The sequence below is a fragment of the Hydractinia symbiolongicarpus genome, chromosome 14 (genome assembly GCF_029227915.1).
Source record: "Hydractinia symbiolongicarpus strain clone_291-10 chromosome 14, HSymV2.1, whole genome shotgun sequence".
NCBI classification, from domain to species: Eukaryota; Metazoa; Cnidaria; class Hydrozoa; order Anthoathecata; family Hydractiniidae; genus Hydractinia; species Hydractinia symbiolongicarpus.
Genome location: NC_079888.1, coordinates 11,518,406 through 11,542,313, shown reverse-complemented (window position 1 = coordinate 11,542,313; position 23,908 = coordinate 11,518,406). Strand labels below are relative to the sequence as shown.

At 31.0% G+C, this 23,908-nt stretch overlaps 1 protein-coding gene and 1 long non-coding RNA gene across 7 annotated transcripts in view; one reads left to right on the top strand and one right to left on the bottom strand.

Moving 5' to 3' along the window:
- LOC130625775 (uncharacterized) overlaps nucleotides 1-9,867 on the top strand; it is a 36,998-nt gene extending 27,131 nt beyond the window's left edge. Inside the window, exons 6-7 of one of the 2 annotated variants that reach the window (XR_008981758.1) lie at nucleotides 6,969-7,038; nucleotides 9,201-9,867. This is a non-coding gene — a long non-coding RNA (uncharacterized LOC130625775). Of the gene's footprint in view, nucleotides 1-4,381; nucleotides 7,039-9,200 lie in introns of both variants that reach the window. The other variant, XR_008981759.1, reaches the window with a different exon arrangement.
- LOC130625771 (uncharacterized) overlaps nucleotides 1-23,908 on the bottom strand; it is a 74,800-nt gene that overhangs the window by 31,437 nt on the left and 19,455 nt on the right. For 3 of the 5 annotated variants that reach the window (XM_057440874.1, XM_057440872.1, XM_057440875.1), the window contains exons 2-3: nucleotides 19,025-19,109; nucleotides 4,571-4,613 (exon numbers count right to left, since the gene is read on the bottom strand). In XM_057440874.1, coding sequence (XP_057296857.1) covers nucleotides 4,571-4,613; nucleotides 19,025-19,109 — 128 coding nt within the window. Of the gene's footprint in view, nucleotides 1-4,570; nucleotides 4,614-9,229; nucleotides 9,371-19,024; nucleotides 19,110-19,896; nucleotides 19,961-23,908 lie in introns of those variants that run through there. The other 2 variants (XM_057440873.1, XM_057440876.1) reach the window with 2 other exon arrangements.

Below are 23,908 nucleotides of genomic sequence, written 5' to 3'. Positions count from 1 at the left end.
TTCAAAATCACTCTATTCATGTTTAAAAAGGTTACAGAGTGCCAAAACATAAGAACATCAAGCAGGAGAATGTAGTAAAGTAATAGAATAAAGCTGTCTCTATAAATTCTGAAGCTCTTCAAAAATTTACCAAGAAGAAAAGAGAAAAACAAACGTGCAGGCAAGTCACAAAATTTATTTAAATTAAAGTATTATTTATAAATTGGAATCTGTACAATTTGCTTAAAATAGTGCAGGCAAAATGCATGAAATGTATTTATTTGTTTTTTCAATAATTATACTAGCCACATTTTTAATCCGTGCATGTTTTTTAAATATGTGACTTAAAACAGTAGACATAATACAAAAAAGTTTATATAAACAGGCTAAATCTTGAATAAAACTATGCCAGCGCTACAAAAAGCACCCGCTTAAAAAATTATGAGTGCTATGGTGTGCGAAAAATTGCACTCATCATCATCATCATCATCATCATTCTCGGCTTAACGTCCGTTTTCCATGCTAGCATGGGTTGGACGGGGTATATTAATGACCCTCTTCCAATCTGATCTAGACTGTGTTAGATCTAAACTCAACTTCCTCTGTATCAAGTCTGTCCTTATAACCTCCTGCCAAGTCTTTCTCGGTCTGCCTCTGGGCTTTGCCCCAGGAACTATCAAGTCTCTACACTTTCTTACCCAATTATCCTCCTCCATTCTTTCCAAGTGCCCCAGCCAGTTCAATCTTCTTATCTGGATAACATCTTTAATTCTACGGAGACTTAGCCTGCTTCTTAGCCCATTTAAACTCTTTCTGTCTCTCAGGCTGGCGTTACACATCCACCTAACCATTCTCATATCATTCCTTTCTAAACGGTGAAGATCTTCCTGCTTCACTGCCCATGTCTCACTACCGTACAACATAACACTTCTTACACAGGCCTCATACAACCTACCTTTTAACTCAATTGACAAGACTCTGCTAGTCAACAAAGGAAGTAATTCTCTGAACTTTTTCCAAGCAGAACCTATCCTGCAAGAAACACTTCTTGCAACACCCCCTTCACTGCCCAACATATCACCTAAGTAACAGAAGTTCTCAACTATCTCTAACGAGCCACTGTTGTACATCATTAAAGCTGGAAATACTTTATTCTCTATAATCTCACCTTTGCAACGCTTGCATACAAACTGTATGTCAGCTCTTAACCTTCCACTAATAGTACTGCACTTCTTATGTACCCAATGCTTGCAAGTCTGACAAAAAATTGAGTTACTACCAACCCCTTTCCTGCAAACTCCACAAGGCCACTTTCCAACTACAAGGTCACACTTGGCTGCAATGCTACTAATCATGACTTTAGACTTTGCTGTGTTTACCTTTAGCCCTTTCTCTTCTAGCCTTTCTTCCACTTCTCAAACTTTTTAACTAATTCTTCCATCGACTCTGCTATGAGAACCAAATCATCTGCATACAATAACTCCCATGGACAACCTGTTCTGAACTCCATCGACAGCGCTTCTAAGACTAGAATAAACAACAAAGGACTAACTACAGAACCCTGATGTACACCAACATTTACACTAAATTCTCGTAAGCAAAATTTACAAGTCCGATGTGAATATTTGCAAGTGTGATTCACACTAACTATTTTTTGTTTACCACAACGTTATATCGAGATCCTAGAAAGCGAAAAGATCGCCATAGATCATTTAAAAATCATAAAAATGGGATCGGACACAGCGAAAAGATCGCCGTAGATCGTTTAAAAAACATAACAACGGCATCGTAGAAAGCGAAAAGATCGCCGTAGATCGTTTGAAATTTATGAAAACGAGATAGTAGAAAGCGTAAAGATCGCCGTAGATTGTTTAAAATTCATAAAAACGAAATCGTAGAAAGCAAAAATATTGCTGTAGGTCTTTTAAAAATCATTAAAAGCCTTTTTCATTGTCGGTAATATTTTAGAAAAAGAAAAATCAGGGGTGCGATAAAAAGCACTCGTAAATTTCTTTACGTGTCTGCGGGCAAGTGCGCGTGCAATCGCACTTGTCTTAAGGAATGGTCTGTATAAATTACTTTATCTAAGGCAATCTAAGGCAGTCTAATACAACTGCATTTCCCGAGTAGAATTAATCTTTACAAATCGGTGATTTGAAGATTCCCTGCAAGCACTAATATTATGTTCACTCGAAAACCCCAATTCACTCAAAGTAGAAAAAACGTCTCCCTTTTTACCTCTCGTCTTTACGCAGAGACAGACATAATACAGCTATTATTATAGAGAATATGTAAAATAGATCATTTATTGACAGGAAGTTTGCACTTGTTTTAGAAATATTTTTGAACATGAAAGTAGTAACCAGGAGATAAAAAGTAGAAATTTGAAAGAAATTCACAATAATCTTCATCAATTAGCATTTGCAAACTTAGTTCAAAATCCCTCAGCATAGAAAAATTTAGTCCCACCAAAGCAATCCAATAAAATTGCTATAATTTATTTAATTTCCTTTAGAAATTGCATTAAAAAGGTCACTAAACAATCTACCACTTAGAAAAACATAACAAAAGCCAACATGAAATCTATTAAACTCTGTAAAACAAGAAGCACTTACATTTTATTCATTTTTAAATCAAACATTACAAACTGTAAAATTAAAAAATCTTTTGTACTACAGTACAGTATGGTCATGACTTCTATATGTCTGGCCACCGTATAGAAAAAAGAAAACTGTTTGAATACATAAAAACAAATAATTGGGTTTTAACGTATTGCCATATAACTTTAACCCTTGAACTGCTTCATGTTAAGAATCTTGAAATAATAAATAAATAAATTCAGCAGAATTAAGCATGCAGTAACTGAGGCAAGCTGTACTTTTTTAATAACAAAACATGGTTGGAAAATAAATAACTTCAGTCAAAAGCTGAAGAGAATTTTAGTATACTGGGCAAATATAGAAAAAAATGAGTGAAACAAATAAGAATCATAAGTGGCAAAAATCATATTTGCAATAACACCCTAGTGATTGTTATTTCAGAGCAAGGTGGTTAAAAACAACTCTTTTAATATCCTAGTAAATAAAACAAGTTAAGTAAATAAACATGTTGTTCTGTGCATGTAAACAAGTTTAATATTTTTAATATCCTTTCAAATGCCCTCCTGGTTTTGGTTGTGTTTTTTTGAAGCCCCAATTTGTATATGGTCAGTAATACTGATTGTGCAGTAAAAAAGTTTTTGTTTTTAACATGGTTATAAATTCTGTTGAGGATATGATTGGCATTTATAAATGGTGATCCTGAATTGTGAACTTTGGACTTTACAAATTTATCAATTACCATTATTTGAAAGCTTAATGTTCATATAAAGACAGCGTAGTTGATATACACATTAAAATTAGCGTTAAAATAACCAACTATTAAAGTGATGTGACTAATATTCTAAGTTTTTCATTTACTTTTTTTATACAAAACCATAGATCAAAACAAAAACCAAATCCATCCATTTAGTGCAAGTATCCTTGCAATAATTTATAAAAGATATGTTAAAAACATAAAAGAGAGTAAAGTTTGTTTTCAAATAAACATTGACATATAATATTCTTCTAGAAACCCCATGTAATGCCAATTGGATATTTTGTCACAAAATACAAACCAAAAGCAGCAACAACAACACCAAGTAAACTAATCTATACATCTAAAAAACTTTATAGCCATGAATGTTTTTAAATTACATCAACTAATTGTTAAACCCATTGTTATCTCACAACACTCAGTCATAATTAAAATTTGCCAATATCTAATTTTATGTAAATAATGGAGTCCCAAAAGGGACATTAAATATTACACAATTAGTGTGAGTATCCAAAAGAATCACTCTCAGTTTGATGCAAACACTTTAACCCTTTATAAAATCAGGTTCAAAGGAAGTGATCTTGTTGCAGGCCAACAAGGTATAAAAACCATCATAGGTTTTTGACTGAAAAATTGCTCATTATTATTAAGTACCATTTTCTTATTAACTCTGCTCAATAAATATATACAACAGGATCCATATTTTAAAGTTGTGAAAAATTAAATAACTTTGAGGCCAATATTTTGAGGCTGAAAATGTTGTGCTTTATTTTTAGGATGCAATTTTATTTTTGAAACATTGCTCCTGCTTTTTGAAGTTTTACTAGTTATAAAGGTCATTTTTATCCTAAAAGCATAACCACCTTTTCCTTTCAAGTGTCTCCTAAACCTTTGGCATATATTCATGCATGTGGCGCTTAAGTTAATTTTTAGTATTAAGGGGGGTTTCTGATATTTTGAAACAAGCCCTTAAATTAAACAATGAGTAAATGCATACAACCTGGGAATCGAAATTTTAAATGAAATTGTTTCTAATTTATATTTTTAGATCCATCCCCAGATACATACAAAGAAGCGTAATTTCTGTGAAATTTCAATGGCCATTTATATTGTTAGACACAAGAATAACGAAAATAAAATTGTAGAGTTCTTGTTTAAATACATGATCAGCTTTTAGTTTCCTTTATTTAAAAAATTGCTACAAAAATGTTGAAGAAATTGGAACATAAACATTTACCTGATGATGATAATGATAAGCATGCATTATTTGTCTCCGACACCTATTAAAACAATAACATAAAGATCAATGTGGAGGAGTGTACAACCATTCTGCATAAAATAAAACAATGGTAATCCTTTCTAAGTGCTTAGGATCGTGATAGGGTGTTCACCAGCATGTAAATGGCTTGATTTCTATGTAAAAGAATGTATTTACAAAAATAATCTTTTGGTTTCTTTTGTTTTTTTTTTCTTAATAAAATTTATACACTTTGTAGAGTTAGAAATGTTAAAAATTTAGAAGAAACATAGTTTAAAAACGTCCACATCAGCTTTCAAAATTGAAAATGCTTGTACACAATACTTGTGCAACTCATAATAAGATGCTTTAATCAAGAGTGTGCATCCCATAAATACAAAGAAATATCTATTAACTGAGAGAAATTTATGTAAAATTCATGCTAAATCTAAAAAAGTAAAAAATTAGCCCTTGAAATATTGCAAGATATACCTGTTTAAATTTTTAAGCGCATAATTTTTCTTGCAAGATTACAGTTTCAGTGCTCAACCAAAGAAGTATTTTCAACACCCTGTGTTTTAACAAATACTTTATAAGTCTATCTGACAAGCTCGAAATAAAAAAAAAGAATCAGCTAAATTTTAAAAAGATAAAAAACCTAGTTCTAGCAATTTTGAATGAACATATTCCTAAACATAAATCAAAGAAGGTAATTAAGTCTTCTTTTTTAACAATATGATTCTATCTGGATTATTATAGCAATATGCATATTTTAAACAAAAGTAGATATAATTTGCCTCCACTTCCATACATAAATCATGTAAAACAATAAACAAAAAATATGTACGACAATGCTTTTCGTAGTGAGCTATTTATCAGACTATATTAAACTTAAAAAACAGTCACACATAGCTACTTCTTCTACCTACAATAAATGTCTTCATTTCTTGATTGGAACTTATAGGTTTTCAACACCAAATTTCCCTTAAGCAAGCTCCTTTCACAGAATCAAGTTTTGCAAATTACCCATTGATGCAAGTTTCTGGATGTATTCAGCTCTCTGAATACATGAACAAAAAGATTTTAAGATGGTCCTTGTCATACAAACTTATAATTACACAGTGTATTTAGCCCTATATTTTTTTTCAAAAAAAAAGTGGTTCCCGCTCATGAGTTTATGTTTTTTTTTCAGTGAAAAAAAGTTGCAGCCAGCACAATGATTTTTCCGCACTACTCCCAAACCGTGCTATCAAAATTTTGCACTGTGTAAACTGAGGTGAAAATCAGACAGCGGTCATGCTGCATACAAAACGTGCTTAGGAAGTATTTTAGACAGTTTTTTAGTAAAGGATAAAAGTATGATTGTTAAATAATACCAATAAGAGTTGGCATGAAACAAGTACAATATCACCATTTTTTAAGCCAACTGCAATGTAAATATAAACTCTTCAAAAACCTTATGCTTCATTTAATGGCTTTTTATATATCTTAGGGAGTGCATATGTGTCTGTTATATTTTTATGTTTAACCAGTGACAATGGTAAATTTTATTTCTCTGCTATTAAAGCTCTATGATCCGGGAAACAATGTGGTTTTTTAGGTGAAGGTCAGTGTATTTTTAAGGCAGTCTGGGATTCCTAGGTTACTATTTATACTGCTGGCAAGGTTTATGAAATCCAGTTTTTATTATTTTTTCCCACTTCTGCACCAATAGAATACTTACTAGTATAAAATATGGAGGTTTGGTTGATTCTTCATTTTTTTTCATATTCAAATAACATAAAGCTGTTTTTGCTTTTACCAAAAACCATGTTAACAAAGTCTTTATGTCATCTTTACTTGCCATTCAGTTAAATATGTTGACTGCCCATAAGTGAAGTAATTAACAAAATGCATAAATAACTGCACTCCAGTAAGGTTTAGTTAGGATACAACATGACATATTTAGACAATTTAGTTAGGGTCACCATTACTTCTTAATTTTTAGATTTTAGTTTAGCTGCACTTTCATACCAAGCGGAATATCACAACATACTAGGTTTGATTTAACATGATAACTCAATTCAAATGAATTTAATTTAATTGGTCTTGAACCTTAATTCTTAGCATACTGTATAGAGGCCCACCCAATATTGTGTACTTGGCAGCACCATGTGCATTTTGCTACAGCATTTAAAACATCCGCTACTACTTGTTTTTGAGTGCAAAAAATATCTATGAAACAATAACAAACATGTAAACATTTGTTTAAACTTCCACTGACTAAACAGACTTTGAATTTTGAACTACTGTATTTATCTGCAAAATAAACTCCACCTGGGCAGTTTTTTGCTAAAAACAATCTATTTGAGTGTGTTATGTATGTATATATTGTTTGTTTTCTATTTGGATTTTTTAGAAGGGAACTGGAAGACAGCCAAGGAAAATAAACAAGATCTTATTAACCACACTAATGTGAATTGTCAGAGGTAAAGATCAAAGAATGTTTATTATTTGTTTTTCAGTTTGTGTTTGAACCAAAACAACAGTGACCTGGCCAACTATATACAGAAAAGTGTTTTATTATTAATATACAAGATTATATGATTCCAAAAAATATAACCAAGTGGGGACGCAACAAAACCAATGAAAAATTAAATTGAAAGTGTTACCTTGGCGACACAAAAATTATTTAGTTGGAATTGTTAGCAAAATGTCTTTAAACATTGCTCATAATTCTTTTAATAATACAAACATGGATTTCTTTGAAAGTGTGACTTAATTTAAAAACACTTTCAGTTTCGAGTCTAAAAGCTTCACGTTTTCTTGGCTGTGGTTTACACAACACAGCATTGAGTAGCAGACTTGTTTACTTACGTTTGTTCAAAACAAGTTATTTTTGCTGTTTGGAATGTTATTTTTTGGTTTTAATATGTTTTTATTTTTGTCTAAAACTACTCAACTACTTCGGTTCTGACACCAAAATATTGACACTTTGTCTGATCGAACGATTCAAAACAACATATTTAACATTATTGTAACAGGATCTAGGTGTCTACTTGTATGGTCTTTGTGTCAAAACAACTTCAAAATATAAATAACACAACAAACAAAAGTAGTAGGGAAACTTTTATATATTTGGATTAGATATGTCGTTATTTTTTTATGTTTGTGTTTTTAAACCCTATGCACAGGTTATTTCTGTTATATACAGTGAAAATTAATGGAGAAAAAAAAACAATCTTTAATTCAATTCAATTTAAATATTATTGCATACAAGCGACTAAAAAACATGTGTTACAACAGTGTAAAAATGAGCCAATTAAATTAAAAAAATATAACTTAAAAATAAATGAGGAATGAAGATAAAAGGATTTCAAGCAAAGAAAAAAATATGTCAATTATGGCAGTAGATTATTTATTCCTTAAATTTATATTATTTAATTTATTTTCATATCTATGGGTCAATATTATTAGGATAAATTTTATGTGACTACCTCAGTAACATATATTTTAATTCAAGCTTATAAAGAGAGGATTACAATAGAATGAACCCACTACATGTAAAATCATGTACATGTGTGCTGTCAATATCACATGCAATTAAAATTAGTTGACCTATTTATCAGACATGCATGGATGACTAAAGTATCTGATGTGTGCTCACTAATTTTTTTTAAAAAAAGCCTGAGCATAAAATTATACATGCAAAACAAACACAAGGAATAGCAGCATTTTTCAGGATACATAAACACAAGAATACATTAAGTTATGAAGCAAGGATATATATATATCCTATAGAAAAAGCAAGAACAATTTGAAAAAACTTATCTAAAACCTTCAGTAATTAAGAATTTTGAATTTTGAGCCGCAAGAGAATGATTTTTAAATGACTTAAAATTATTATTCTTAATAGACATAAAAAATAGACATAAAAAATAATGCTAATAGATCAATCCTGAATGATTTCAATTTTTTTAAAAAAGATGTAGGATTTGAGCCTGCTAATATTTGATACTGGTGACTTAATGGTAATAAAAAGTATGCAAATGTAAAAAAAGTTGAACTAGCAGAACACAATCTGTTTTAAATATATATTAGCTTTTAGTACAGTAAGTTTGTTTTCTTAACACACTTATTGAGCATTACATTGAGTATAGTAAATAAATAAATAAATAAAACAACTTAAATATATAGATATACATAAATTAAGTTTATCAATATAGTATTAAGGAGTACAAGGAGAATTAAGAAAAGAACTAAATGTAATTGATAGAAATAATAATTGATAAAAATAATTAGTGTTGAAAAATAGATGAATGCAGTGTAGAAGTTTCAAAATATGTCAAACATGCTGATGAAATACCAAACTAGAAAGCTTTTACACAAACAACACTGCATTATTAGGCTTTATGATTGTGATTTCAAACAGTTCTTGCACAATAACTTAAAACCTGGTTGGACAAATATTAAGAAATTATGACAAAATTAAAATATTAATAGCATAATCTTAAATCCTAATTTAAGAAATTAAACATAGTGAACCTTAGATTAAAAAACAATATGCCTTGAATAAAAACATTAATGCACCAAACTTAGCTAGCTACATTAACAGTAGCTAGCTACCTAAATTCACAAATTTGTCTTTTAGATGTGGTAAAAAGAAGAGAAGTTTTGTACCTGTTTCCAGTTGTTCACTGGGTTTAAATAAAATCTTCTTGGCATGGTATGTGGCCAGTGAACATTGTCATGATTTATAATTGCACTCACTGTCATCCAGGATGGTCACCATCAAAGAGGCTCCATACAATAAGGAAGATCTTAAACGTCAGAAGTGTTAGTTTTTTGGTTAAGCTAGCTAGTTAGCTACCTAAAGCTTATCTAACTACGATAATACACCACAAGAAAGCTGCCCCTCCAATAGAATGTACGGTTTGAATGTGAGTGGATTTTGATGAATACGTCGACGATCTTACTTGCATGAGCTAGCTAGCTAGTGACAACCACAAAAACTAATATATGGATGACGTGTAAAAAAAACTTGTTTCTTTCAACTCGAGCTATCCTTGAGCAAAATGCTGTTTCATCGTATATATATACTTTTAGTGAGAGATTTGATAGCTTAGCAATTACTTCTCCGAAGAGATACGATCCGTATAAACAAACGCATTCTGAGAAGCCATATTGAAAATCATTTTGTGTAAAGTACCGAACACGATTTTTTATGTATGTTATTGTTTAACACGTGTAAGACAATGTAAAACATACCGTACAAACTTGATGTATAATACACAGGCGCCTTGAAGGCGATTCAGCGATGTTTTTTGTCTAATCTTTTCATCTCGCGCGTGTACCTTGAGCAGTGGTTAAGAGAATTACAATTTTTCTACTTAAGAACATTTTCCTAAAAACTCTTAAATTGGTAGTAAAAAATATACTGATGCAAAAATATGGATGCTAATTTAGGGTAAAAAGTAAGCCCTTTTGCTAGTTGCATTTTTAGGAGACAAGACACAAGGAAATGAACTAAAATTGTAGGGACGTGGGATAGATCTACGCGTTACAGCAGCCAAAATGCATTTGCCTTTCCGCGTGGTGGGAGGGGTTAAGATCTAAACACTACATCATTTTTAGTATTATGATTATTATTATTTCTTTTTTTACAAAAGAGTTGTGTTTTATCCCGTTAAAACTCGCGTAGCTTTCGGTTATATTTAACCGCTTTCCGAGAACAACGAAACTGTTACTTCATTCACGACAATTTTCGGTTGTATGAAACCTTGACGAAACAAAAAAATAACCGAACACACAAACACAATTAGATGTCTTAACACAATTAATAACACTTTCTAATTTCATTTTTCAAAACATAATTCACTTATCAAAACGAGACCATGGATGTAACATTGCTGATTTTTTTAATAAATTAAAAAGTTCTCATATGTTATGGTTGATGTTACATGTTTTAGCTGGCTGACCTGTTATAAAGTTTTTAAATAAAAAAGGTTAAAAAAATGAAACTAAACATAATAAATATAAGGGATTATAATCTTGAAAAGTCATAATAAAATTCGAAGGGAAAAAAATTAGTCTTATTTTTATAGGAAAATAATGGCTATTTTTCTGAGATAGCAACTTTAAAATTAAGATTGCGCCAGGAACCTAACGACCTACAATAGAATACAGAATGAAGGGTTTGAAATAATAATAGCCTTTCTTATTCTTAGCCTTCGTGCTCCGGATTGGTTCATGTACTATTGTTTTGCACTAGACTGGGATGGTAAATTTTTAGCACATTTTTGTGTTCGGCTTTGTACTTTAGCAACTATAAAAAAATTATTAAAAATGAATAAAAAAATAGTAAACGAAAATTATAACATCTGTGTACTTTTGGTTTAATAAAAAGACTCACATAAACAACAGTTAAAATACTTTTAGTGCTGAAATAATAAAAAAGAACTTTAAGTGCTGGACTAAACCTTAGTTGTGTATGGAATGCATGAAAAACTTGCAGAAGCAAATTAAAGCAAAAAAAATAGAGTATCAGGACATCACTGACCATACTGCGCACAAAAGTTTAAAGGCAAAGCGCACGTTTGTGACAAATGTTTATGAATTAAAGTTGCATTTTTCTATTGCCAACCATTCGCAATTTTGCTGGGACCATAATCTAATTAACAAAAAATAAAAATCGAGCAAAAAAGTGGTGTGCCCCACCTGGCGACCCATGTTTCGTCAAATTTTTGTAAAAAAATAAAAAGTATAGTTATTCTGCTAACAGAAAAACGTACGTGCTTTTTATTCTCCTTCTCAAAAGAGTAAATGGTCCTGAGGAAACTGAATGAGTTTTGCAATTTTATTTTCTATCTTTCAATATAGCGGAGAAAAGAAAACGCTACCTTTTTCTAACAGATTTCAAAGAAGTGAAGTTTGATAGTTTTCAAAAAGTAGATCATTAGATTTCTCTGAAACAATTTTATTAATTTTCGAATTTAAAGAAAAAACAAACTTAAAAGTTGTAAGAAGGAGAAAAACATATATATAAAAAAAACAGACACCTGGCGAAGATATCGTTTGTTTAGCCTAAACCTGCTCTTTAGATTTTAGCCTAAACCTGCTCTTTAGATTTCAGTTTTGACTCTCAATACACGATTTTTTATAAGAATAATACCGAAATTTTAAGGCTGATCTTGTTTTTCTGTTGTTCTAAACAATAGACCTATTGCTTTTAACATAAAATACCAGCCTAATATTCTTATAAAGCGTATTCTTAAAAATCTTTTTTCCAAAAAAGTCCACAGTATACGGATTTATTCGCAGCTTGCTAAACGTAAATTAAAAAGACTGAGAAATTTATTTACGTGCTTGCCCGTTTTTTATATATAGGAATCTAGTTTGCAAGAACGTTGAGGCTTAGATTTTGGCTATAATTAAGAACATCAGAACGTAGCTAGTCAGCCTGAATCTTTTCTAGATTATAAAATCAGTTATTTAGAAAAGTTATTTCTTCCTTTGTGTTAGTATACATAATGTTTTTACAAATAAGATAACTTCAACATCATCTATTTCTTCCATTCCTTTAAATATCCATCATCATCCATAAATTTGGTCATATATATTTCCCTAATTTTTGGAAGAACAACGAGAATATTTAAGGCCAAAAAAAGACGCGTAAAGTGTCATGCAAGTGTTTCCACTTAAACCCTGGTTATCCCCTTTAAGAATTAAATGAAGCTGCTAAATAGACTAAACTATCGTATTTCTTAAAAGGAAGAAATTGGTGACCGTATCTTATAAAATCACAGATAAATTTTAAAATTAGGAAATACTTTAAGTTAGCAAAGATAGACAATGTTTTAATTAAAAAATAAAGGAAAATGTTAAGCTGGTCCCGCTAGTAATCACAACATATATTTGGTACCTAGTTTATTACACTTCCCACATGAAACATCATCTTGTGATGTTTACTGTGTCTGATTTGTCATTGATATACAGTAGTCTTACAGTAGACAAAACGTCAGATGGAAATAAAGTAAGATACAATGGAAATGAAAAAAACCCAACAGAAAAAAAATACGATTTTCTTATATGACCTACAAGACAGGAACTTTGCAACTACTTATAACCGTTTTAGTAAAATAAAAAAGAAGTTCTGTATAGCTTTTAAAAAGTTTAAGTTGGTATTTTTTTTTAAAAAGGTTCTTTAGCTAAACACGCAATAAGAATTATTTCAACCTCAATTAATAACTTCTTAGTGTATTGAACAATTTGTTTGAATAACATTGTTATAAAAAATTTGGATGTTTTTTTTAAAAAAACGTGCACTGGTGCTCCACCCACTTACAGCCAACCATACACACCAAAGAAAATACAAAGATCAGCTGGTTTGATTCTTACGCACTATTAATATTCGTGTCATCACACCCAAAATCCTCCTTGATATGGTTTATATACTAAATTCGAATTCCTTATCCACTCTCACGTCAACCACACCTTTCTAGGTACAACAAAATGTCAATACTCTTGATGCTTCGGAAAAGACATGCAATCAATTATGTATTAAAAAACAGCACGAGTAGTAACAACAACAACAGTTAGTAATTATCAAATTAGATTCGATTAATAATTGCATGTAAACTGCGACTAAGGTTTTGAGGAACTAATGTCACAAGTCATGCTATTAATAAGATGTAATAAAATTTCAAAATGTCGAACACCGCAACATCGTCACAAAAGTTATCTCTCGCGAAATTTTGCCAGTCAATCTTTTACGATCCTGCTGGATCCAAGATTAAAACAGTCCAAATGCACAATATAGCTTTTTGCATGCTATAAATTAACATAAACGAATTCGAAAATGGCGAAATTTTCTAAATACTTTCTTAAATTCAGTATTTTAACCAGAAAAAGCTGGGTAGATAAATATTTCTATTCTACTTCCACCTTGGTGATGCTAGAAGCACGTATTTTTTGTGCGATGTGCGAAGCAGACACTTAAGAAAAGTCAGAAACGCTTTTGAAAGATTGAACATAGCATAATTGAAATATTTTCGTCCAGATATTTTTGTCGCGCTAAATTTAAAACATGGTTCTCACTTCCGGTGTTTATTTACGAAACGAAAACCGAAAAGAAATGTCGGCAGAGTAATTTTGACGCATTCGTTAAGTCTGAGGACCAACGACTTCCGCATTCGTTATGTTTCAGAATATGTTTAATTTTCAGTTAAATTTTTTTCAGAAATTACGAGTTCAGACATGCAAAAGGAAAAAAGAAGTATTAAGTGAAAAATTCCCAGTAGTTTTTACTTTAAAAATGTCAAGTAAAAAGGTTTTCATAATATCGTTTTTGTCCTAGTTTAGCAAGAAGAATTAATTCAGGATAGCCAAAAACAGAAAGCTATCCAGTTAGCTAGCTAGTTAAATATGTAACCAAACAAAACAAAACTTTTTAAAACTTGCTTTTTCACTGCTCCTTGGTCCTAAATAATCTGTTTGATTTTCAAAACAAAGTTTTATTATACGCTTTGCAAAAAAAGTTGGCCAGCCAACTCGATTAGTTTACACGAATCCTTCGCTTCAAACTCTTTTTTATTTTTGCACAAGACATTAAATAAAACCAGAGCATAAAACATATAAAGAAAGGGTTTTTGAAAATAAATAAACTTAACCTACCAAAAAACAACAAGCACTGGAAAAAAACTTTAGCAGTCTTGCCTTACCTCTCCACAATTTTGCGCGGGCTTTTGTTAAGGAAATTGCAAAATCGAATTCTATGCTTCGATTCGAATTGCTGTCTACGTTCGAAAACAAAATTTACCGGTTAATCTTAACGTATAAAGTGAACTTTTTGTCCAAATTAAATAAGAAAAATTAATTATAAAATTAAATAATTTTATAAAAAAAATAATTCACTAAAGAAAAATTAAAAAAAAAATATTGTTTATAAAACGTGAAGTAGCTACACAAGAAATGACAATGCATAAAAATATTTTTCTTACAACTAACAACATAATCTTTACTTTTTCTTCCTACGCAGTATATAAAAGACTTATTCTAAAACATTTGACATTCAATTTTCTTATGCATACGATGTTCACGTTAAACTTTCTATTTTTAAAGCTTCGGAAATATGTAAAATTTCTTTTCTCACTTCGTTTGAACGTCCGCATTACTTTTATAAAAAATTTAGAAACCAGCGAAGCAGCAATTTTCAAATTTTTGCAGCCATAATTAAAAGCTGGATTGTATGTCTCATTTGCGCGCAAAGCCATTATTTGTAGAAACAAAAAAAGCTACACAGATAGTTTTGTTAAAAAAGATCAAAAGCCTGATAAGTGTATTTTCTTGCAAAAATTAATTATTATCCGATTAACTCGAAACCTTGTTGTATCCTTTATACTTTTACTGTAAGCCACCTAATATGACCGGATTAAAAATGCTTTATGACGCCATTACAAGCCAAACAACACTTATTTCCCATACAAAATAGCCAGTACATTGTTTTAAAAAATTCAATTAATGGTGTAAGAGTAACATGTTGTTATTAATGTAGTATAGCCAAAAGATAAATAATCACTAAACCGTTGTTAACCAATCGCATTCCCCGTTGAGACATCGCTTCCCGCCAAAAGTGGGCATAGTTGTTAGAAGCGATTATGTTTCTCAAAATAAAACATGCTTCCAGTGAAGCAATGCGTATAGATGATTTTAGAAATTAAAAAGATTCTTAAAAAACTATGCGACACGAGTTTCTTAGTTATTCTCAATTTTTTTAAAAATGATCTGTGTTGCTTCTTAAGAAACGGTGCACAGTATTGATCTACCAAATTATTTTAAATCAAGTTAAATTTTTTTTTTAAAAAAAAAAAGTATAAACTTTATGCAAATGGTATTTTCCTTTTTGTGTGGTGTGAAATAATTTAAGAATGAAAAAAAGTTAAATGTTTTCTCCCAAGTATCTATCCAAAGAAGCGAGGTGATTTTTTTTGCTGCTTTAATTTACTTGGCCGCTAACTTTTATTTATATTTTCCCGCCACAAATGTAACCAGCTCCAGTCCTCTGTTGCAATGCTAATCAGATTAATAACAAATCGGACTCTCTCAGTGCGTGAGGCAAAAATGCCTTTGCATAAAATATGACTCGAAATTGCCTATTTGATAAACCAAAAGTTCACAGCTGCCATAAGCCCCTGAGCACTAAAGTTGCTTAAAATTTACCATATCAGCACTAAAGTGACTTATTCGTTGGTTGCGCATTAAAAAATACCAGTCGTTAGCCCGTGGAAAGTCCAGAGTTTGCCCGTCACAGCAAAGTCGATAAAACTATATCACCTTTGATATTTGTTGCATCAAGATTTTGTGCGTAGTACAAACAGACAGACGGACAACGGCTATTATTATTATATTATTGTTAGAGAAGTGTATCCCTGGAGGTATAAAGTCTATTTCTCCTAGTGTATCATAGTATGTAATTCGTCGGACAGAATATTCTCTTAAAAATCACTATTTTTGTCCGACATTATTTTTCTTTGAAAAGGTAAATCTATGCTATTTTTGTCGCTATTCTCAACCATCCTGAATATTTTTTATAAACAAAAAGCTTCACGCTTCGCTGATTTTTAAAATGTGCAACTTAATATTTTTCTTTTTTAGTTTGTTCACTGGCTTGAATTTGATGTATGATTGTTTCTTTTTTGTAACCAGTCATCGCAAACCTAACTCTTACCTAACGTCAAAAGTTTCTTGAATTTTAGCGGGTCCAGTCCTAAATGAAATCGCGCCTGTCTGTTTTTTTATGAGAAAAAAATTGAATATGCAAAGGCTAGTACAACAATTTTAAATAAGGAAAACAAGTAAAGTAAGTTTTTTTTTATTTATTATGCTTTTCTCAGTACGTATAAATCAAAAAAGAAAAAAGTGATTTTTACTGGAGTCCCCCTTTAAACCTTTTTTAATTATGCAGAAATACATAAAGAACAAAGATAAATTTGATTTTTTATTTTTTTCTTAAACTTTTATTGTTTAATTTTTACTTTTAAAAATACCTATGCACTTTAAAAATCGAAGAATTTTGTTGTTTTGAAATAGGACAAATATTCTGCTATAATTGTTTACTTAAAATACTCAAGTGTGAGGCTAAAAGAAAGGATGGTGCGGTTTTTTTAAGAATTATTATTGCATAGGACAAAATTTCAAATATGCTACACAGACACTTCTTGACTATATTTTGATTCTTTGTTGAACTCGTGCCATTTTTTAAAGAAGAGTGTGAATGAATATCCGAGAGGATATCTTAAATCAGTTCAGATTGAGAACAACGATTTGTTTACGTTTGTTGATGTTAATGTTGTTGTTTTTCTTTGTGCACAATAAAATTATTTTGTCCAAAATCCATCTCTTTGTGTCTTAGCGGGCTTTTATAATTTATTAGCGAGAACTATCAGGTTACTTATATAAACGTTCGTATATTCGTCCTGATTTTACACAATTTCCACGCATGCGCGGTGATGCTTGCGTATTAAATTGGGATTCTTTTTTTAAAAAAAAATATAATCTTGCAAAATACACAAAGGTACAAGAAACAAAGAGCAAAAAAAAATCATGTCGTTATCGTCAATGTAAATTTGTTCCAATTAGACCAGTCTATCTATATTGTGGGCTGGCCGTAGAAAGCGAGAAAAAACAATCTTGCTTTATCGACAACGTTGCTAAGGATTTTTCTCTTAAAGTGTCAGACAATCCATTGAATCTGACATCTAACATCGGAGAGTGTAAAACACATGTGTATTAACATCAGCTTTTAGTCTCTATTGGGCCACAACATTGTGACATGTCCATGAAAGAAAGTTTAAAGTTTCTCTTTTCTTCATCCATTATGGAAAAGGTTACTAACATTTTTTATAAAAAAAACAAGTTACAAAGAAAAGCAATGAGTTATCAAGGCTTGAATGAAAGACTTTAAGAATTTTTATGCCCGTTCTTACTCCACGCCGGGTTTTTATAACACAGTGGACTCTCTCTATCTCGACCACGCTTTATCTCGGACAAAAGTAAATGGTCCCTTGAACATATGTGCACGCTCTAAGCTATTTTCCTCTCGAAGAAAAAGCCTGAATGGTCCTTGCAACTTTTTCTCTCTCTATTTCGAACTTTAAAGTCTAAGGACTTCTACACAATAGCACATAAAGGTTCAAAAAAAAAATCCAAGTGCACACAAAAATTGAAATTTAAAATTTAGATACAAACAAGGAAAACAGTAGGCTTTATTTGGCTCGATTGTCATTGTCAAAAAGAAACTTGAAAACAAAACTGTGGTTCAAAAGTGCGAAGTAATTCGAAGAAATATTTCATTATGTCGTGGAAAAGCCGTCAAGATCAGAAATTGACGACGAAAGTAGCCAGATAAAAAAGCCTACTTTTAGCTGGAACGGCTAGCTATGTGAAAACGAGAGATTGAAATCTTTCGTCTCAAGCAAAGAGATATTACAGAGTTTTTTAAACATTTTAACTCTATCTAATGTATTATATTTCATAAATTTAAAAAAAAGTATGAACATGAAGTTTAATGCACCTTCCATAAACAAACCTCTGATACCACCTTTTGCTTTGTTAAAAACAATTCCAATTTTATAAGAATTTTCTCAATCTTTCTCTATCTGGAAAAAATTTTTTAATCTATTGCAAGATGAGATAGATAGAGAGAGTCCACCGTATTGCTATCTGTTGTGAAATAAACACTAAAAAATTCCTCTCTTGCATAAATTGCTTTTTTCTGGACGTTTTTCCTGTTACTTATGCTCTTGGGTGTCCTACAAGTTATGCCAGTATTGATACTAACTGTGAAACTTTCACTTTCGTTTTTTTTCTACAAACTGTTACTTTCACTTTGAAGTGTGCAGTAGTGCACAAACAGTAGTTATCAAAAATATTAAACTACAGTTAACTCCAGGTAACTCGAACATCGGATAACTCGAACTTACATTATCTTGAACCATTTTCTTGGGTACCTTGAACTTTTGTTAATACTTTTTTATAAAAAACTGCGATTAACTCGAACCTCGGATAACTCGAACACTCGCTAACTCGACCCATTTTTCGTCCCCCTCTGACACTAATTTCTTTGGATAACTCTTTACACTTTAAACTTTTTACATATAACAGATTTTAATTTATTTTTATTTTTATAACTGATGTAATCTATAGGGATAATGTTGTCTTTCAAGAAATATTTTTAAGCAACCAATCCTTGAAAATACCAAAATAGGTATTTAACAAGCAACTCACTGGGGCGTAGTCAATAGGTCAATGAGGGAGGGGCGGGACTGTGGTTTACCTTCGCCCATCAAAATCAAACACTAAACAAAGTTATTTCATACGCAATTTATTGGCATATTTTCGTTTTCTTTAACGGAATTTTATACTTTGTTTTTAAAATTTAGAGTGCATTTCAGCTGAATTTTTAAAGACATAACTCACCAACAAAATTCGACTTGTTTTCCTTGCGTCGTTGCATATTTTCTTGTCTTTGGAGAGTTTAGAAATGATGTCGTCCAGACTTTGCCTAAGTGATGAAAAAAGAGTTTTGTTATTAATGAATATTTAGAATAAAAGATTCGTTTTATTTCTATAGAACCAAATATCCTCGTATGTTATTATTGACAAATGAGAAATTGATAAGGAGGTATACTAAACTACAATGTATTTAAATGCATCAATGATAAAATAAATGACGTATACCTAAACCTGGTTTAAGCTACTAAGGTTTTATAAGAAAGCGTTATACACACTGTGTTTTAAAAAAATCAGAAATGTAGTAATCTTAGTTAGTCAGTCAGTAACTAGTAGAACAATAAAATTCTATCATTCAATTCTTATGTTCTATTTTGTGTTTCTAAGTAGTGATAGATGTGCAGAATGTGTAGCTCAATGAGATATCTATGTATTTTTAATGTGTGCTTTAACCTTGTATGGTTCTTTAGGCATTCCAAGTGCTTGGTATATGTTTGACGGATTCTTTGTACAATGTCGAATATACTGATAAGGACGTTTATTTGTAGGGCGTAAAAGGCGTTTATTTAAGAAACCAGATATTTGTGTTTTCCAAACAAACGTCTATTGTTTTCATGCACCAAGAACATATTAGTTACAAGTAACAAGTAAGTTAAGGGAAGCTTAGTAAAATTTAAACTATTTTTTCTCTGTTTGACATTAGACTAAGCAATTATTCCTACTATGTTTAAATCTTGGTTAAGAACAAATTAAAATAAAATTGATAAAAATGATTAAAAACAAATTTTTGATAATATGATTAAAAAAATTTCGTTTTTATTTATAATTTAGAAAGATACCTTAATTCACTGTTCTTGCTGCAATCGTCAGATTGAGCCACCATATTTTCAAAAAGAACTCTCCCTATTACAAAAACAAACATCGAAGCAATTATTTCTTGTAATTATACAAATAATAAACCTTGAACCCATTGGAGATTAACTGGCGAATGGTTATTCTCCGTTTGGAGTATTGAGATTATAAGAATATTTCAAAACTCCAATTTAAATCTGGTTCAAAAGCAATTATGCTCAACTAAGAAAATAAAAACTTACAGACGCAATGCAATTTATATTTAAGGGCAGCTATCAATTGATTTCAATGTATCGTATAAAATTTCTCATAACTTAGTTACTAGTAAGCAGTAGTTTCGTAATTGCTAATGAAACCGAATTGAGCAGTCGCAATTCCCGCTTTGTTTATTGTCAATAAATATTGCGAGATTGAATTTTGACGAATTATCAAATATTTTAGTCAGCATTCAATCCATCAATCAATTATTTTTGTCAGTATTCAATCCATCAATCAAGCTAATTTAACTAGAAAAATAAACTTTGTAGAGGGAAAAATCAGCATCAGACTAAGGCCAGGTTCAAATATTTAAACCCAAATAGTCAGGGAGAATTGGGTACCTTAATGTTGGTCATGAGAAGGGAAAAATACCTTATTCCATGAAATTAACGAGTCAAGAAATTAATGCGAATTAAATTAACGGTCATTAAAGTAACGCGGTTCAATGAAATTATTTTGAAAGAGGCATTTAATTAACACGGTTGAGCAAGGTTGTTTTCAAAAATGCATTTAATTAACGCGAATTTGAGAATATGTGACATCACACGAAGCAAAAATTACGGCAACAGTCAAATCCACGGTAATGAAGCGGCCCTCTCTATTACAAGGCGGTTTGGAAAGACAATGTTAAAATTTTTGAAGAAAATGTGCTTTCAGTTAATTTTCCACTTGGATAAGAGTATGATGATGATACGAAAGCGATTTTAAAAAAGATCGCTGAGAAAGAAAACACCGTTGAGCTATCGTCCGATGAGGAGAAAATAGTAAAAAATTTGTAAAAGAAATGTTTTTTGGGCTTTTATATATTATAAAAAAGGCAACAAATTACCAGTATTTTAATTAACGAGTCATGAAATTGACCGTCTTTAAATTAATACTAGCTACATTTAATTAAAGGTCATTACATTAACGCGAATTTTAAAAAACCGCGTTAATTTCATGACTTGTTAATTTCATGGAATAAGGTAATACTTTTTAAATTAGTCTTTCAACAGTAGAAGTTAGTCGTTTTATTTGGTCGGCGGTCATCATAAAAACGCTCAAATATGCCATGTGTTAAAACTGTCAAATATGAAAATTTAAATTTCAAAAAAGGAAAAAAGAGTTCAGAGACATTATGCAGATTATCAAAATTTTGCCAGATAATGGCACATTTAGGGCGCAAAAAGAAGAAAAAAAACATTTTTCCTAATATTTCAAGTTAAAAATTCTGCCATTATCTCTGATGTATACTTATTTTGCAATTAGATGGCACAAATTATTCTTTATTCGGAAATTTCTTATTTATAGTTTTTGATGATTTCTGAACTCCATTAGTGTCACATTTAATAACATCTCCTTATAATTTCCAAAAAAAAGGAACGAACATAAAAAAAGTTGCTTATTCAAAATTTTTACGAATTAAAATTAACAGTACGCATGCGCATGTCTGATCTCAACAAGAGGTCAAAGCATAATAAAAACAGGAATTTGATTTGGGTTCTTATTTTTACGTATTATGTAGCTGATTTAGGCTTTTTTTCTTTATTGTATAGGGATAGGTTTAGTAAAAAAACTACTCATAAAGGTTAAAAAGAAGACTCCTCCTTCGTGTACTTTTTTAAACAGTCCTGTATAGAAGCAGCTAACAAAAAGCTTATTCACTTTTTTCAGCATTCCTTCTTTACAAGAGCCGCCACATATGTTAAAAAGAAACTATATAACTAGCTAACAGAAAATCAAAATAAAACGAACAAAGATTTAGTAAAACGTTCTGAAACAAGATGTAAGTAGTCGACATGCAAGAAGGGCTAATTCAAACAACCAAAAATTTCAAAATCAACAATTATTAATTTTTTTTCGAGGCGAAGAGTTGATTAAGGGGAGAATTTGACCTAGAAAGAGGGTCATCTGACATTATGCAAACCGTAAATGCCTTATTATAAAACTTTATTTATTTTTGGCAACGAGGACCGTTGCATCGCCTAACTCTGAATACTAAGTAAGGCTTTTACAACAGGTGCGCCTACCAAACAGAAATTCCAGGTAGCAACGAAAGAGGAGACTGTATTAAAAAAAATCGCTTGTGATGAGTCATCACTGATTTGACTACCATGTTTGTTTATCGAATGAATCCCACATTTTTGGTTAATTAACGATTCAAGTGAAACAATTAAGTTCATTGCACCTCACCATAGTAATGTATTTTGACATTAAAATTAGAAAGGTGTGTATGAACTTAAGGATTATTTCAAGCATTCTTCATCTATAAAAATTTAGCCAGTATTATGAGACGGAAACCAGGTGTGATTTTTTTAAAAGTTACTTGCATTTTCCGAAACATGCATTATAAAGTTGTACTTCCAAAGTAACATTAGTTTAGACAAATTTCTTGTAACTCAAAAATCCCTGTCGTAGGCCCTGGGAATTTATCATCAGCAAATGCAACTGATGTGGCTGGACTATCGCAGATTTATGTACACGTTTCGTTACAAGTACAGCTTTCATAAGCAAGGCAAGGCTGAAATCCGAAGAAAAACTCTCTACCTTCGTTTAATTAATTCGTTTAATAAAAGATGGATTGTAAATATTTGAAGGTTTTATTCATGCATGCAAAAAATGTATAAAAATAAAAGCTTTTAAACCAATTTTTTATATCGCAATTCCTTTGACGATATAAACAAGTCATGACATTCCTTTGTGAGCGTATGAGCTCTTCCCCGTTTTTTATAATCCCGGTTTATCCAGATTTTTTATGCAAGACTTGTTAATGCCTTTTAAGCAATAGCCTAGCCTAAAATTGCTTTAATTTTAACCAATGCTTATTGGACATAAAATAAAGTGTTGTTTGCTAAAAACGATGTATAATCATACTCCTTTATTATCGAGGTAATAAAAAATTACCTTTTCCACCCTGCACCCACACTGAAAACAATTTGTGGTCCGCCTAAGGTATTTTCCTTTCTTTATCTCCAAATTTCTCTATCTCGAACAAATTTTTTGGTCCCTTGCGAGTTTGAGATAAAGAGATTCCACTGTACTTATAACTTTTACAACTAAAGCCAATATGATGACCAATACTATCGCAACAATCGTTATAGTTTAGGCATATAGGAATAGTTTTAATTATCACGAGATTAAAGAATGTATTCTATGTGTTGGCTCATTTGTTGTCGTGGGAAACAACCACAATTATCGGACGAGAGAACAAGAAAAGAAAAACGCCAACGCCAACGCCTTTAAAAAAACGCCAACGCCTTACGTTGACAAAAAACAATTGTTTATGTTCACACATCCATAAAACTAAAACGATATTAGTATTTTACTTCATGTCACAAATCCAAGTAAAGTCAGCAAAAGAACTGTTAATAGAAGTATATGATTTTTTATAAGAAACACAAAAATTTTAATTGGTGATCAAAAGTAACAAAAAATTTCAACTGAAGCTCAAAGCTGCTTCAGTTTCTCTCTTTTACAGGACTAACTATTGCTTTCTTGTTGGCTATAAACTATCTACTTGGCATGAACAAATTCAAAAGTTGAAGTTCTTTTATAGATCATCATAATTTCTGGGTTTTTTTTTTTTTTTCATATAAATATAGCAAATAGATTGTTGCTTTAGTTAAAGAATTTAAGCCTAACGTTTCTAATAAAATGTTAAATAAAAAAAGGGTATTATAATTTTAAATGTTTACCAGCTGCCCTTTCGAACGTCCCTGACATCAAAAAAATGTAGAGAGGCCCTGGTTACAAGGTTGGTTT